The sequence below is a fragment of the Coenobita brevimanus genome, chromosome 71, assembly GCF_032717465.1.
Source record: "Coenobita brevimanus isolate Jiangsu-jjx chromosome 71, ASM3271746v2, whole genome shotgun sequence".
NCBI lineage: Eukaryota > Metazoa > Arthropoda > Malacostraca > Decapoda > Coenobitidae > Coenobita > Coenobita brevimanus.
Genome location: NC_137024.1, coordinates 34,366,487 through 34,383,914, shown reverse-complemented (window position 1 = coordinate 34,383,914; position 17,428 = coordinate 34,366,487). Strand labels below are relative to the sequence as shown.

The following is a 17,428-nucleotide window of genomic DNA, read 5'->3' as shown; positions in this document are numbered from 1 at the left end:
GATGGATATTCCCCTGACACTTCTTATGCTGTACCAGCACAATACAGTATAGTACGGTAGTTTTATTCTGTCCAGAAGAGATTTTAAAAGATGGAACGGTTATAACTTTCACGAACTTCTTCACTGTCAGATGTTTTCCCAAAATTGGAGCCGCAACTGTTTGTAGGTACGTAGCAGTTTGTTGTTGTTGTTGTTGTTGTTGATTAACCCCCAATCTGTGGGACCAAGCAAACCATCAACCGCAGGGAAGCAACTTCCTCTGCAGGGCCATCCCATGCACTGAACTGATGTTCCTTTGTGGTCAACAATGCCTTGCAGGGGATATGTGTGAAGATTGTGTTTGTGGATGGATGCCACATTAGCATCTTTCCAACCACCCAGTTAACAGGGGGCACCATAGCAGACTCCACTTGACCACCCAGCATTGTAAATGGTTTCCTGGTTTACAGGAAACCATTAAGCTTGTCACTCTGTGTAGGGCCACCTGAAGTGGAAAGAAGACTACCGGTAATAAAAGTGATAGGAAGGAAAGGGAAAAGTAGGAAACAAGGAGGACAGACACTGAAACAGAACAATAAAGATGAAGGAAGAAGTAGGCAGCAGTACATTGAGTGAGTGGATGATGGTTACTACCACCTACCACCAAGTAGGTAGCATGTGTGAAATTAGTGTGATGACCTTGGGTTGAAATGATGAATTGTGTTGTGTTACAATATTGACTGAAATTGTGAGTGTGTGGGAGAGCAGATCATTCCCAGGGTGGTATGTTTGATAACCTCAAACACATCCAGAAAATTATATTTTAACTTGCTGCATTAGTGCCAGTAATTGTATGATCATTATTTTTTCAATATTGCATTTCAGTAATTATAAAGTGATACTATTACTTTAGAGATAAAACTATTAGATGTGTTTTGACAAAGCATGTAAGTGAAACAAATGGTTTGTAGTACAGTAATGCTGTATTTGAGGGGAGCGGTTTATAAGTACCTTTTAAAATCACATATTGCTGAATTTAAAACAACGTTATAGTGACTCATGAACTTCTAGAACAATATTTTGACTCAAGAACAGGTTTTAAAAATGGGGATAATGACCATTCCCTACCAGTAGTGTGTCACCCACCAAGGTCCATAAGGTTAGAGCACATGATATTGATGGAAGAGTTGAGTGTTCAGTCTCACATGAGGCCAGGAGTTGACATCAGGAATGGCATCCGGTTGCAGAATGCAACATACCTTGACAAAAGCCCTGTAAATAGGGGCAGAATAGCTTTATAATATACTAAAACAACAATTAAGGAAAACTAGTTCAAGCAAGGATTGACAATATTAACTGCACTTATCCTGTACTGGTTCAGGTTTGTTTTTATCAGATAGTGGTACTTATTAATTTTCTTTATAAATCAGGTGTGGCAATGGCTGTGGTGGGTATAGGCCTGACTGACCTGCCATGGGATGATGTCATCTTCCATCACATCTTGCCACAGCTGTCGGTGAAGGACCTGTGTCGACTGCGGGGTGTGTCCAAGAGATATCGCCAGATGATGGACGCATACCTGGCCTCCTGTAAAAAGCTTATTTTTTATGAAAGCAACATATCAGATGAACAGTTTTCTAAGGTGTGTTGTCATTTACTCTGGACCTTTCATACCTAAGTAAGTTTGTACAGTAACTGTGGATTTCTTAAAATGCCTTGAGTTCATTCTGAGTGACATTTATAGACTTTTTTTTTAACCCTCCTCAGGTACACGTGGGTCTGACAGACCCGGGCAATTTTTTCAGTGGTATAGTTTAGTAACTTATAGATGCCTGGGATCCCTGCCCTTCTCAGTAGCTTCCTAACTTTTTGTGCCCATGCAGGGTGTAGGGGTGTTACTTTCATGTCGATCTATGCTTGTGCAATATATCACTCAGAATTGCATGTCAAGTTTGTGAGACCCAACTGTTCCTGAGGAGGGGGAAGAATTTTTCACCATGAGTTTTGCAAGTTGATTTAATGTTGTGTGGGATCCACTATGCCCATAATGAAGGTCCTCCATCCTTCAAGTTGTGACACAAGTGCCAGGCTCATTGTGTTCTTTGTTTTCAGAAAGAAGGTTGTGATTTTTTTGTTAAGAATAGACCCAAAAACTTTTGAGACAGGATTTTTTTTTTTTATATATATAATGAATGGAGTAAAGAAAAACAAAGAAAAACAAATAAGTCCATGTGCCTAAAGGCGTCCTCCATTCATAAAATACTTATAACAGTTGGATTTAAAATTAAGAGGATTAAATGTATGTGGGAAGCAACTCCCAGGAAGTCAATTCCAAAGAGTAGTAGTTCTGGGGGTAAATGAATTTTGATAAGCAGAAGTTCTGCATTGTGGGGGAGAGAGTGTGAGTTCATGGGCGCTCCCAGCTGCCCGAGTATTTCGGGAGAAAATGTGAAAGGGAGGTACAATTGAAGCCAGTTCGTTAGAGCACTTACGTTAAAAATATCGATAAAATAATGCTAAAGAAGCAACATCTCTACATACTGATAATGGAGGAAGGTCCTGCATTATGGCAGGATTATTGATTAATCTAATGGCTTTATTTTGAATTTTGTCCAACTGCCTCATTGCAACCACTCCACATCCTCTCCACAGTGGTGAACAGTATTCGATCTGAGAACACACATGACTTTTGTATATTGTGGCCATCTGCTCGTGAGTGAAGAACTCACAAACTCTGTACGTAAGTCCCAGTGTTTTAGAGGCATTTTTAGCAAGGGATTTAACATAAGCTGTCCAGCTTAGATTGGGGTTTAGAGTGACACCTAGGATATCAATTGTAGTGGATATGGGAATACTGAGATTGTTTAAAATTATGTGTGAGTCTGAGGGATTCTTTCTATTGGAGAAATTAATGTATTTAGTTTTCTGAGCATTAACTGAGACCAGATTTTTTTGTCCCCATTGAGGTGGTGGCGACCGTCATCCACTCACTTGATGTAGTGCTGCCTACTTCTTCCTTAGCCTTTATCATTCTTTTTCTGTCCCTGCCCTCCTCTCTTCCTATTTCTCCCATCTTTCCTGTCACTACTTAATGCTTTTCTTTCCGTTACAGGTGGCTTTACATTGAGTGACAAGCCAAATGGTTTCCTGTAAAAGCCAAGAAACCATTTACAATGCAGGGTGGTAACCATATAACCAAACCATACGTGCTGCATACGTGTCAAGTGGGTTGGTGGAGGGTTAGTGCCCCTCCCTGTAAAAGAAATAACTCAGAGTCAAATGGCCACCCCATTTGGGATTATGGCGTCTGGCAATAGATAAATAGATTAATATTAGAAAGGTCCTGGTTCAGAGAAATTGCTGTGTTTATTTGGGAATTTATAATATCAGATTGTGTAAAGGAGGTACTAAATGTCAAAGAACTCTGAAGGGTTGAGTCATCAGGATAAGAGTGTATTGGGTTGTGCGTGACAGGAGGTCACATATATGCATGAGAAAGAGGGTTGGCACCAAAACTGATCCCTGAGGTACGGCATCATTTATGGAATGAAACTGAGAATAAATTCCATCTACCATGACCCGTATTTTTCTACTATGAAGGTAAGAAGAAATTAGAGGAACCATTGATGCAAGGTCATAGTGTGACATCTTAGACAATAAGGCCTGGTGCCATACTCTGTCAAATGTTTTTGAAATATCAAGTGCTACTGTGTGTGTTTCACCATGTTGGTCTATTGTTTTGTTAATCTGATGGGTAAGAAGACAAAGAATATCTACAGTTGAACATTCCTGTGTAAATCCATACTGCCGATCATTGATCAATTTATTGATTTCTAGATGCTTTACTATGTGTTTGTTAATTAGTGTCTCAAAAACTTTACTGAGAATGGAAGTTATTGCAATTGGTCTATAGTTTGATGGATCAGAAGTTGCCCTCTTTTTAGGAACAGGATGGATATTTGCTTCTTTCCAAGGGGCTGGAAAAATTGAGGTATGGATGCATAAGCGGGAAAATTTTGCTAATACAGGAGCCAGCACTGAGGAGCAATTTTTTAAGTACTATTGAAGGAATTTCATCTGGACCAGTGGCTTTGTGTGCTGTTAGATTCTGTAATATGGCTTGTACGTGTCTGGTGTGAATCATGAAAGGAGGTATTTGAGAGGAATCAAATCAAGGACAGGAATATTATGATTTTCTGGATTTAGGGTTGAGTTTGTTGAAAAAATGTCAGCATGAAGGTTGGCTTTTCCACGTGGGTCACTTACTGGATTTCCATTGGGGGACTGTAACGGTGGAATGGAAGAGGTGGTAGTGAAGTTAGTTTTGAATGAATTAAGGGTTGACCAGAATATTTTGTTATCATTTGGATTGTTTAGTAGTTTGTTAGCTTGTCTATGTAGAAAGTTTCATTAAGAAAGATTGATAATAGTTTTGGCATGGTTTCTGATATTTTTATAATAGTTAAAGGCTTCTTTGGTTTTGGTCCTTGTATTTTTTTTTTTTTTTTTTTTTTTTTTTTTTTTTTTACTCTGGGCATAGGCTTCACAGCCTGCTATCAAGGCCCAGCAGTCCTCCTACATACCATGCACCCTTACATGTATAAGTGTTATAGGCTGTTGTTTTATGTTCTGTTACTCTAGCACAATTGTGGTCAAACCATTTAGGAGACTTACATCTTTTTCTGTAACTATGATGGGGAATGAACGTTTCCATGCCGACTTTAATGAAATCCTGTATGTGGCCCAATGTGGAATTTGCATCATGGGAGAAAAAGGAGGTCCAAGGAACATCCATGAGAAAATTTTGAAGTCCCTCCCAGTTTGCCCTGTCATAGTGCCATTTAGTCACCACGACAGGTTCGGAGCAGGAGGGGGTGGTAGGTGTATTTACCTATTTGTAGTATACAGGAATTGAGCAATGCTCGTGTTGTCCTGTCTCCATACCCACATTTATCTAGTCCACCTTTACACACATGAATGTTTTTCTCCTGCACCACCTCTTCGTCTAAGTTGTTCCAAGTATGGTACTTATGTATTTACCTCATTCATTCATTCATTCATTGCCAGACGCCATGTATCCCAGACAGGGTGGCCAATGGCTTAGAGTTAATTGTTTTACAGGGAGGGGCACTAATCCTCCACCAACCCCACTTGAATACACCTAATTGTGATGTACACGAAATGTGCTATGCTCGTGGGTTCCCGTCGCTGTTTCTCAGTAAGTCAAATTTAGCTTTAAACTCGTTTAAGTTTTTAGACTGGACGATCTCTTTGTCCAGGCTATTCCCTAAGTCTGTACTTATGTAAGGAAAGCTATATTTCATGATATCCTTCAAGCAGCTTGACTTTTTCAATTTCATTCCGTGTCCTCGTGTTGCTCTCTTATCCCATAAAAACAGATCTTCTCAGTCAATTTTATCTACTCCCATCATGGTCCTGAACACTGCAATCATGTCGCCCCTCTTTCTCCTTTCCTCTAAGGAAGGCAAATCCAGCTTTTCCAGCCTCTCTCTGTATGACAGATCTGCCAGACTGGGGGCCATTTTGGTTGCTGTTCTTCGTATTCTCTCAATCTTGTTTATATCTTTCTTTTTGTGTGGGGACGACACTACCGCTGCATATTCTAACCTGGGGCAGATCATGACCACTATCAATTTTTTCATCATCTCCTCATCCATATAATGAAATGCTACTCTTATGTTAGTCAAGAGTTTATACATCTCTCTAACTATCTTGTTAATGTGTTTTTCAGGTGACAAACTATCTTGGACCAGCACTCCCAAATCTTTCTCTTCTCTCATTTTTGTGATTAATTCATTACTCAACAAATAATTCAGTGATGGCCTCCTGGTACTTTTACCCATTTCCAATATTTTACATTGGATACAGGGGTGTGCAAGGGACAGCATGATGGAATGATGAGGTGGAACGTGCTGTGGAACAAAAGAAGAAGGCATATAGTGAATGGTTAGTGAGTAGAGGTAGGGGAAAAAATGAGAGAGAGAAGAGAGAGGTATATGTGAGCAGGAGAAGGGAGGTGAAGAGACTGGTGAAGGAGAGTAAGAAGAAAGTGGATGAAGAGTTTGGGAGGAATCTGAGTGTGAAATGGAGGGAGAGTAAGAAATTGTTTTGGAAGGAGGTAAAGAAAGTAGGGCAGTGTGAAAGGGGAAATAGTAGGGGAGTGAAAGATAGGAATAATTGATTGCTGGTGGAGAAGAGAGAGAAATTGAGGAGATGGAAGGAGCACTTTGAGGATTTGTTGAACGTAGAGAGTGAGAGCAGTGTGAGTATAAGTGGTTGGGGAATGACTGGGAGAAGAAGAGATGAGAGGAGGGAGGAAGAGATCAGTAGGGCGGAAGTAGTGGAAGCAATGAAGAAGATCAAGTTGGGAAAGGCCCCAGGAATTGATGGAATGTGTGGTGAAATGCTGAGGTATGGGGGTGAGATTGTCGTGGAGTGGGTATGGAAGTTGTGTAGATTGGCTTGCGAAGAGGGAAGGGTTCCAGAGGACTGGAAATCAGGTATAATTGTTCCTTTATACAAAGGAAAAAGGGAAAGAGAAGTATGTGGTAACCATAGGGGTATTTGCCTTCTTAGTGTGACTGGTAAAATACAGTATATGGTAGAATACTCATTGATAAGGTTAGGCATATGACAGGAGCTAGTTGGAGAAGAACAAGGGGGATTTAGGAAGGGAAAAGGGTCTGTAGATCAGATATTTGTTCTAAGATGTTTAGTGGAGAAGTATCTAGAGAAGGGAAAGAAAGTGTATGCTGCCTTCATGGACTTGGAGAAAGCTTATGATAGAATTGATAGACAAGGTATGTGGAAGGTATTAAGAATATGTGGAATGGAGGGGAAATTGTTGAGTGCTGTGAAGGGTATGTATGAAGGAGCTAGGGCTACGGTGCGAGTGGATGGTGAGCTGAGTGAGTTCTTTGATCTCAATGTGGGACTGAAACAGGGTTGTGTGATGTCTCCATGGCTGTTTAATATATACATGGATGGGGTTGTAAAGGAGGTGCAAGATAGGGCAGTGGATGTGGGGGTGGCTCTAATGAATGAGGGTGAGATTTGGAAGATTCCGGTGTTGCTGTTTGCTGATGATTCAGTATTGTTGAGTGAAGATGAATGGGAACTGCAAGGTTTGGTGAATGAATTTGAGACAGTGTGTAGGAGGAGGAAGCTGAAAGTTAATGTAAACAAAAGTATAGTTATGGTGTTTGAGAGGAATGAAGTCACAGAATGTACAGTGAGGTTGGATGGTGAGGATATGGAGAATGTGAGTGCATTCAAGTACTTGGGTAGTGTGATGAGTAAGGATGGAACTTTGGGGGATGAAGTGCGTGAAAGGGTACAGCAGGGAAGGAAGGTTGTTGGTACACTGAAAGCAGTGATGAAAAATAGGGAGGTGAGTATGGAAGTTAAGAAGTCACTGCATGATAGTATTGTGATCCCTACCCTGACGTATGGAAGCGAGGTGTGGACCTTGCAAGAGGGGAACAAGTCAAGAGTGAGAGCAGTGGAAATGAGTTACTTGAGAGGAGCATGTGGAGGGACAGGTTGACGAATGAAGAAGTGAAGGAACGTTGTGGAGTGGATGTGGATGTGATGGAGAAGATTAGGAGAAATGCACTGAGGTGGTTTGGACCTGTGGAGAGAATGGAGAATGAAGGACTGATAAAGAGGGTGTATATAGGTGAGGTGGAGGGAGGGAGAGGGAGGGGTAGACCGAGGATGAGGTGGAGGGATGGAGTTGAGAGGTATATGAGGGTGGGGGGGGTTAGTTAGGGGGAGGGTACTCAAATGGTAGGTGACAGAGCAACTTGGAGGCGTTTTGTCTGCGGCCACCCTTTGCGGGATTAGGGCATCGGGCTATAGATAAATAGAAATTTCATTTCCCACGTCTGGTTCCAATCATGTATCCTATCCAAATCCTCCTGTGGCATTTTACAATCCTCCTCAGCAATGCTCAGAGGATCCGAGGGGGGATTTCTATTTTCTATTGCCAGACGCCTCAATCCCGTTTGGGGTGGCCACAAACAAATCGCCTCCAAGTCGCCCTGTCCCCCGCCATTTCGCTGCCCTGCTCCCAACTCACACCCCCCTCTCTCATATACCTCTCCACCCCATCCCTCCATCTCATCCTCGGCCTCCCCCTCCCTCTTCCCCCCTCCACCTCACTCACATACACTCTCTTCGTCAGTCTTTCGCCCTCCATCCTCTCCACATGGCCAAACCACCTCAGTGTGTTCCTCATAACGCTTCCTATCACATCCACATCCACACCACAACGCTCCTTTATATCCTCATTCGTCAGCCTGTCTCTCCACGTGACTCCACAGGCTCTTCTTAAATAACTCATTTCCACTGCTCTCACTCTTGACTTGTGTCCTTCCAACAATGTCCAAGCTTCACTTCCGTACGTTAGAGTTGGTATCACAATACTGTCATGTAGTAACTTTTTCACTTCCATGCTCACTTCCCTGTTTCTTATCACTGCTTTCAAGGAACCAGCAACCTTTAGGGGGGATTTCACTTCGACATTATAATTATCTAAATTGGTTGTTAGAAACAAGTCCAATAGGTGGGGATTTTGATCGGGGTTGTCTGGTACACGGGTGGGTTGACTGACTAATTGGGTGAGATTAAATGAGTCTGCAAATAGCTCACATTCAAGACCAGAGCCATCAGTTCTGGGTGAATAAGTGAGCCATTCGACATTATGGACTTTAAAATCACCCAGAATAGGAATTTCTGATGCAGTATTAATGTTGAGGACACTTAGTTGTGAAGACAGAGAGTCAAATAAACTCGGCTCTGAAGGGGCATTAGGGGAATGATAAACACAACAGAAATATTTAATTTTACCAAAAGAATTTAATTTGTATATGAAATAGTTGAGAAAAGGACAATTAAATTTAGTAATCTCTTCGAGGGCAATTTCTAATTTAGCAAGGCAACATACGCCTCCTTTGGGTCTGAAATTTTGAATCAAGATATAACCAGGAAAATTAAATCTAGCTAAATCAGAGGTGGAACTTACTTGTGTCTCTGTCAAAAATAGCAGATCTGGGGATTCAAACTGGAGGAAATTTTGAACAGAGTTGATGTTGGAGTGAAGTCTCCTAATATTGCAAAAGAAAATTTTACTGCACTGACGGTCAGATTTAGGGCGCCGCAACACTGGAGGTGGCACAGTCGCTTGATGACGACCGGGAGGGCCCTGTGCAGACAACCCAGCCCTGCCGGTGGTGGTCACCCGAGAAACCACCGCACTGATTCCCAGTATAGCAGCAGCCATGGTTCTTTTTATGGGGGGGAGAACAGGGATGTGTTGTGGAATGGGTATGGTATGTAATGACAAGATCGGTGTTTTTTGGAGAGAGGATAGCCAGTTTAAGGTCTATCTATCTATCTATTGCCAGATGCCTCAATCCCATTTGGGGTGGCCACAAACAAATCGCCTCCACGTAGCTCTGTCACCTGCCATATCACTGCCCTGCTCCCAACTCACACCCCCCTCTCTCATATGCCTCTCCACCCCATCCCTCCATCTCATCCTCAGCCTCCCCCTCCCTCTTCCCCTCTCCACCTCATTCACATACACTCTCTTCATCAGTCTTTCACCCTCCATCCTCTCCACATGGCCAAACTACCTCAGTGTGTTCCTCATAACGCTTCCTATCACATCCACATCCACACCACAACACTCCTTTATATCCTCATTCATCAGCCTGTCTCTCCATGTGACTCCACAGGCTTCTCTTAGATAACTCATTTCCACTGCTCTCACTCTTGACTTGTGTCCTTCCAACAACGTCCAAGCTTCATGTCCATACGTTAGAATTGGTATCACAATACTGTCATGTAGTAACTTTTTCACTTCCATGCTCACTTCCCTGTTTCTTATCACTGCTTTCAAGGAACCAGCAACCTTTCTTCCCTGCTGTACCCTTTCAAGCAATTCACCCTCCAAACCTCCATCCTTGCTCATCACACTACCCAAGTACTTAAATGTACTCACATTTTCCAATTCCTCACCATCCAACCTCGCTGTACGTTCACTGACCTCACCTCTTTCAAAGACCATCACTTTACTCTTCCCTACATTCACCTTTAGATTCCATTTCTTACACACTCTCCCAAACTCATCCACCAAGCCTTGCAGCTCCCCTTCGTCTTCACTCAACAACACAGTATCATCTGCAAACAACAGTACAGGGAGTTTCCAAACACTATCCTCTCTCACCAGGGCCACTCCAACATCCACTACCCTACCTTGTACCTCTTGTTTTACCCCATCCATGTACAGATTGAACAACCATGGAGACCTGAAACATCCCTGTTTCAACCCAACTTTCAAAGAGAAAAATTCACTTAGTTCACCATCCACACGCACTGCAGCCTTAGCACCATCATACATACTCTTCACAGCATTCAACAACTTCCCATCTACTCCATATATTTTTAATAATTTCCACAGTCCTTGTCTATCCACCCCGTCATATGCTTTCTCCAAACCCATGAAAGCCGCATACAATTTCTTTCCCTTCTCAAGAAACTTTTCCACCAAAGATCTAAGAATGAATATCTGATCTACACAACCTCTTCCCTTCCTAAAGCCTCCCTGTTCTTCTCCAACTATTTCCTCTGTTCTTTCTCTAACTCTGTCAGTAAGTATCCTACCATACACTTTTCCTATTATACTAGAAGACAAATGCCCCTATGATTACCACATACTTCTTTTTCCCCTTTTCCTTTGTACAAGGGAATAATTATACCTGACTTTCAATCCTCCGGGACTCTACCTTCCTCCCAGGCCAATCTGCATATCTTCCACGTCCATTCTACTACTATCTCTCCCCCATGCTTCAGCATTTCACCGCACACTCCATCAATTCCTGGGGCTTTCCCCAATTTAACTTTCTTCATTGCTTCCACAACTTCTATCCTACTGATTTCTTCCCGTCTTCTCACCTCCCTCCTTCTCCCAGCCATTTCCCAGCCACTTATACTCGCATTACTTCCATCCTCTATTCAACACTTCCTTAACCTGCCCCATCCTGACCACTTTTCCACCACTGACTCCCCCAAATCCCGACCATTTTAGGAAAAAAAATTTTTTTGGCTCAAACCTTCGCTTCTGGTGAGAAACATCGAAAATTCATAGAGAAATCACTCACCTGAGGTTTAAAATACTCATTACAGGTAGGAGAGCCTCCTTACCTTACTGGGTTTTCTATCAGGCTGGCACCAAAGAAAACAAGTTCTATGGGAGGATAACTATTTCACACCACTCATAAACGGTATTTATTTATTTACTGTTACGAATTTATATGTAGTACAAGAGTATATTGGTTTTATATTGGTTTTCAAGCAGTAATATAGGCATTATAAGCATTGTTTCACTCACTAATACCTGACCTTTTTTTGCCACATTACCTGATCATCATTTCTAACTGTTTCTTCCTCTAATGCTATGTAAAGTTTGTCCTCCACATTGTCATTGATTGGGGAATCACTCTGGCCCTGAATTTCGTACCGTGGCATGACATGGCTATACTGGCCAGGTCACTGATAACAAGTGAATTGCTGAGACAATGGAATGCAGGGGGGGGGGGAGGTCATGCTGGGTAAGGCATTGTCTCTGCCTGGCATCTTGTTGAGGAAGGTGTCACGTGTATACGTACCAAAAATGACTCGCGAAAATTGAAAATTGTGCAAATTAGGGACCTTGCATTTTTTCGCGTTTATGTACATCGATGGGATTGGCAGTGACAAAACGTGTGGATGTAAAAGAACGTTGACGGGACGCCGCGGGTTAAAGTGTTCTCCATCTGCTCACTTTTTCTCCCTTCTCCACTAGTAATCACTCCCCTGCTAACCTCACTTTCACCCTGTCTTACTCTCTTCACCTCTTTCCAGAACATTTTCTTACAGTCCCTCCATTGCAGTGTTTACACCGTTAACCGTCAAAACAATGGCGGGGACTGTGGTGATGCGCTCTGGCAGCGAAGGAATGAAAACATTCAGGCAGGATGGTTGCGTGGTGATTTTGAAATGCCGGTTAGGTCCTGGATTTTCCCCAGTTGATCGACTTTGGACTTTTTCCTTAAACTGTCCGGTTTAGCGTCAGTTCTGGTTTATTGGATTGCGGATAGTTGAGGTTCGACTGTACTTAGCAGGCAGATGTGCACATGTAACATTTGGTGGTCAGTCTTTGAACATCAGAAACTTCACAAATGGAGTCTCCCAAGGATCCGTTTTGTCCCCTACACTCTTTAACCTATATGTGCACGACATGCCCACACCGCACACACCACAGATACACACAGCTTCCTATGCAGATGACATAGCCTTTACATGTACACACCAAAACGCAAACACAGCCTCACACATCCTCCAACCTTACCTGAATACATTACATAAATGGGTCACCACAAACAGGCTCAAAATAGCCCCAGCCAAATCTACAGTGACCCCTCTCACAAACTGGACAGCAGAACACAGTCACATTCCACACCTCACCATAAACAACACTCCCCTACCACACACACACACACACACACACACACACACACACACACACACACACACACACACACACACACACATACACAAAATCCTTGGTGTAACCTACAGTACATCAGTGTCATTTAAACAACGCATTACAAACATTAAAGATAAATTGACACCAAGACTCAGTGCCTTCAGGTCACTTGTCCATACAACATTTGGACACAACAAAGAAACAACCACCACAGTATACAAACAATATATACATTCATTGATGAATTATGCAAGCCCTGCTTGGGCTCCCAACATCACTAAAACATTCTACAACACTCTACAGACCATACAGAACAAGGCCCTAAAAATAATCACAGGCTGCACAGCTGCTACATCCACTGCCCACCTACATCAAGAAACCAAAGTCCTCAAAGTCAAGGATCATCTAGACATGAGAGGCACCCAGATTCTTGCTGCAACCTTCACAAACACACAACATCCACTACACTATATGGCAGCACATCCACACACGCCAAGGAACATCAAAACAACACCCAGCATACAATATCATACACAAATACTGTCATCTCTCCCCTCCCCCACCACCCACCTCAGATCAGCTTCCACAAGCATATCCATACTCAAATCACTCGCCGCTCCATTCAGTCACTCAAAGACAACACACAGCTGCATGCACAGCCTCCCGATATCCACCCTTCTGAATCCTATCTCCCTCATGAGGACAGGATCCACCTGGCCAGGTTGAGATGTGAGCATCATCCAGCCCTCTTAAGTTATCAGAAGAGCCTGGATGACTCCATCACTGATGCCTGTCCAGGATGCAACACAGCACCTCATACTATTAAGCACATTATAGGAGACTGCATTGTACACAATCACCTACACCAACAACACAACATACACTCCTTGAGAGCTTTGTGGGAAAGCCCGGTCTTGGGCATGGCCTTCCTTAGGGTCTCGGGGCTGTTTAGCCAGACTGCCTAGGGAACAACTACTACTACTGCAACTTACCATTTGCTCCATAAATGTTTTGTATTTTCCACATTCCTTTTCTGTCCGCATCGTCATATGCATTCTCCAAATCCATGAAGGCTGCATACAACTTCTTTCCCTTCTCTAGAAACTTTTCCACAAAGGACCTAAGGATGAATATCAGATCTACATAACCTCTTCCCTTCCTAAAACCTCCCTGTTCTTCTCAGACTAATTCCTCTATTATATCCCTGACTCCGTCAATAAGTATCCTAGCATATACAGTACTTTGCCTGTTACACTAAGAAGACGAATGCCCCTATGAATACCATACACTTCTTTTTCCTCTTTTCCGCTGTGTAGGTGAATAGTTATACCTGACTTCCAATCCTCTGGGACTCTGTCTTCCTCCCAGGCCAATCTGCACATCCTCCATATCCATTCTGCCATTATCTCTCCCCCATACTTCAGCATTACACCACACACTTCATCAGTTCCTGGGGCTTTCCTCATTTTCCCTTTCTTCATTGCTTCTACTACATCCATTCTACTGATCTCTTCCTCCTTTATCACCACCCTTCTTCTCCCAACTATTCCACAGCCACTTATACCTGCATTACTTTCATTCTCTGTGTTTAACAGTTCATTAAAATGTTTTCTCTATCTTCACACTTTTTCTCACTTCCCCAATATCAGTCTACCGTTTTTATTTTTCACTCCCCAACTAACTTGTTAACCGCCCTGTCTAAATCTCTTTATCTCCTTCCAGAACATTTTCTTACATTCTCTCCACTGTACACCCCAAATTCCTCCTGAATTCCTCATCTACTTTCTTCTTACTCTCTCTCTTACTAATCTTTTCACCTTTCTCTTCTTCACTGCATATAACTCATTCTTCCATCTCTCAACATCTTCCATGCCTCTCCATTATATGCGTTTCTTGCATGCTTCACCTCTTCATTCCGCCATCCTGTTCCTTGCACCCCTTTTCGTGTTTCTACACCCTACACACCACCTCACATGCTGCACAGATTTCTTCTGTGAATATCTTGAACACACCTTCCACCTTCCCCATCTCTAAATCATATTTATAGTCATTCCTCCACTTTTCTCTTATATTCTGCCTTTTTTCCATCCTCTTGCAACCTTTCTACCCTCCTCATATGGACTACCTTCTGTCCCTCTCTCCTTCTTTTCCTCCATTGTACTTGAACCTTGACTTTCACCACCACCAAATGGTGGTCAAAAAGCCCATTATCCCAACCCCTGTATGCTCTTGCATCCATTACAGTACACACCATCTCATTCTGTCATCCACACACACATAATCATTCATTACCTTCCATTCATTCAGTTCACCATCCACCCTCCTCATCACTCACCACATATACCTATGGATCATTTAGTGCCTAAAGAGGGTATTGGCCATCACCAACCTCCTTCCTGCACAAATGTCCACTAGAGCACTGCCATTCTCTTCCACTTCTGCAGGCACACCCCACTCACTAAGTACTCCATCCACCTTCACTTTCCCTACTTTCCCATTCATATCTCCAATCAAAAACACTCTCTCATTCCTCTCAAACTTTTCCATGCATGTGCCCACATTTGCCCAGAATTCTTTCACTCTGCTTGCATGATCTTGGGTTGGAGCATGCACACCCACAATCACCCACGTTTGTATTCCCACTTTCAGTCATACACAATCCTTGAACCATCTGATCCATACTCTCTTATATACTTCCTCCATCTTTTGCACACAAAAATACATACACCCTCCTTTGCCTTCCCATTCTCACCTACTCCACCGCATATACCCCATACATACTCCCACGCTCTCATTCTCTCACCTCTTCATTTGATCTCAGTTAATCCACATATGTCCACTTCTGCACCCTCAGGCGCCTGGACAATCTCTCTCTTTTTCATTTCATCATTCTCACCCCTTTTATTACATTTTGCAATCCATACCATGTCTTTTGTCCTGTCCTAGGTTGTCAACTGTTGGTCCATCCCGATCCAAGGCTTCTTGTTTGTATTTTTAATTAGTTGTTTTCCTGGGAGGGGCACTAACCCTCCATTAACCCACCTGTTGATGTGTAGGGAATATGTGTTGGTTGGTCATAAGGTTATCATCCAGAGTAAATAATTTGGCTTGTCATGCAATGTAGAGTTACCCAAAATAGAGTACTGTACCACTACACTGAGTGAGTGGATGATGGGCGTCCCCACCAAACCACAAGTGAAGTACATGAGTTATATGTGTTTTTGTGTTAAGGAACTGCATTACAGTAAAGACAGGGTGGATTTTTTGTAAGATGTATTTTACATTGCTACTGATGCTGAAGCGAGAACGATAATGACCACATTTTATTGTGGCCAGGTATCTTTTCTCTCTGTGTAGGGTATATTTGTCATTCCTTCATTGCCACATCAGGAGACTGGGGACTTAGAGCTAGCTACTCAATCCTTCCAGTGAACTCTTTGACTGTAGGGAGTTTCAGTGAATTGAATGAAGTCATCTGATGTCTTAAAAATTTTTGGTGCTATAGTGTCTCTTGACCATAGCAGGGTGTTGTAACATTAGCTGAAATTTCATGCAAAGTACCAGTAGTTAGTCTGTAGCTAAGAGGATAAGATAGGACTGATAAACTGCCTGTCTTTGAGTGGCATTATGTGAGCAGTCATGTCAAACACCCATAGTTTTAAACCTTAATTGGTCACAAGCAGTTGGAGTGCTATAGCTCACTGCCATAATAATTGCCTGATACCTTGCCAGATGGTTGAGAACTGTGTTGGGCTGCAGTTGCTTTGTGTGGCTGGGTGCAGGAGGCTGAGTGACTCTGCTCTTGTGCCAGTCTTCAGAAACAACTCAAATCTGCTTCATGTGGATATGTGTAGCTGCCCACAGCTCAATGGGGCTGCCCTTCAGGTGAGTCTTACCACCATCATATAATTTTAATTACTAGGATTTCTCTCAGCTCAGCAAAATCATGTTGCACTGACTTAAGTGGAATACCTGTGTATACTGGAATACCTGTGTATACCAGCACAGAGCAAGTGTTACTAGAATTGTTTTGGAAGTCACTGACTGCAAGGATTTTCCTCAGTTGAACAAAATATTTTGGTCTTAGCCAGAGTAAAATACCCAAGTACACTAGGTAAAAAAAAAGTATCAGTGCACATTTGGCCTGAAACAGTTTGACGCCATGGACGATGGATTCTAGAAATTTTTGATGATTTTTTTCCCCTTTGTTGTCAAACATGCCTGCATAAGATGTCACAGATAGGTTTCATGTGACAATTTATGGTTGATATTGTTACTGGATGCATATTCAGATAATGATCAGTTAATTTTCCAAGCACTACATAAGCTATATTGATCATTTCTGATATCATTGTACCCCTCCCGCCTGATACCTTTTTTACCTTGTGTACATCATCTGAGGAAAAGTTCTGCATTTGTTATTACTGTTACCACTTACTAGTAAACCCTTTACCATGTTGATGTCATTTTGTAGTTTATTCTGACCATCTCCTGATTGTTAGATTCATTTTAAGGAAGTAGTTTCAAACTGGTGGACTTAGATAGATATGGCCATATTATTAAATCTGAGATTGTAATGGAGAAGGCATCATAAATTGAAAATTACTATTTCTGCAGTGGTCAGGTGGTTAATATTGCGAGCAACAAAGCTGCTGGCCTTTTTTTTTTTTTTTTTTTTTTTTTTTTTTTTTTTTTTGAAAAAAACGAGGGAACCATTGGTTAGAAACCTGCAAGATTATTCCCTGGACACATTGTGTTTAACCCGCCATGTGCCGGCTATTTTTAGCCTTATGGGTCACCCCAGTGCTGGCCATTTTTCGACCTTTATTTATTTATTTTTTTTGGGCTAAAATGATAGATTTTGATGTGGAAACAATGAATTTCACCATTAAAATG

The 17,428-nt window shown here is 42.2% G+C and overlaps 1 protein-coding gene across 1 annotated transcript in view; it reads left to right on the top strand.

The window, feature by feature from the left end:
* Positions 1-907: 907 nt before the first annotated feature.
* LOC145406742 (uncharacterized) overlaps positions 908-17,428 on the top strand; it is a 121,770-nt gene continuing 105,249 nt past the window's right edge. Inside the window, exons 1-3 of the mRNA XM_080277839.1 lie at positions 908-926; positions 1,410-1,621; positions 16,265-16,417. Of these exons, the coding sequence (XP_080133965.1) occupies positions 908-926; positions 1,410-1,621; positions 16,265-16,417 (384 nt within the window). The remainder of the gene's footprint in view (positions 927-1,409; positions 1,622-16,264; positions 16,418-17,428) is intronic.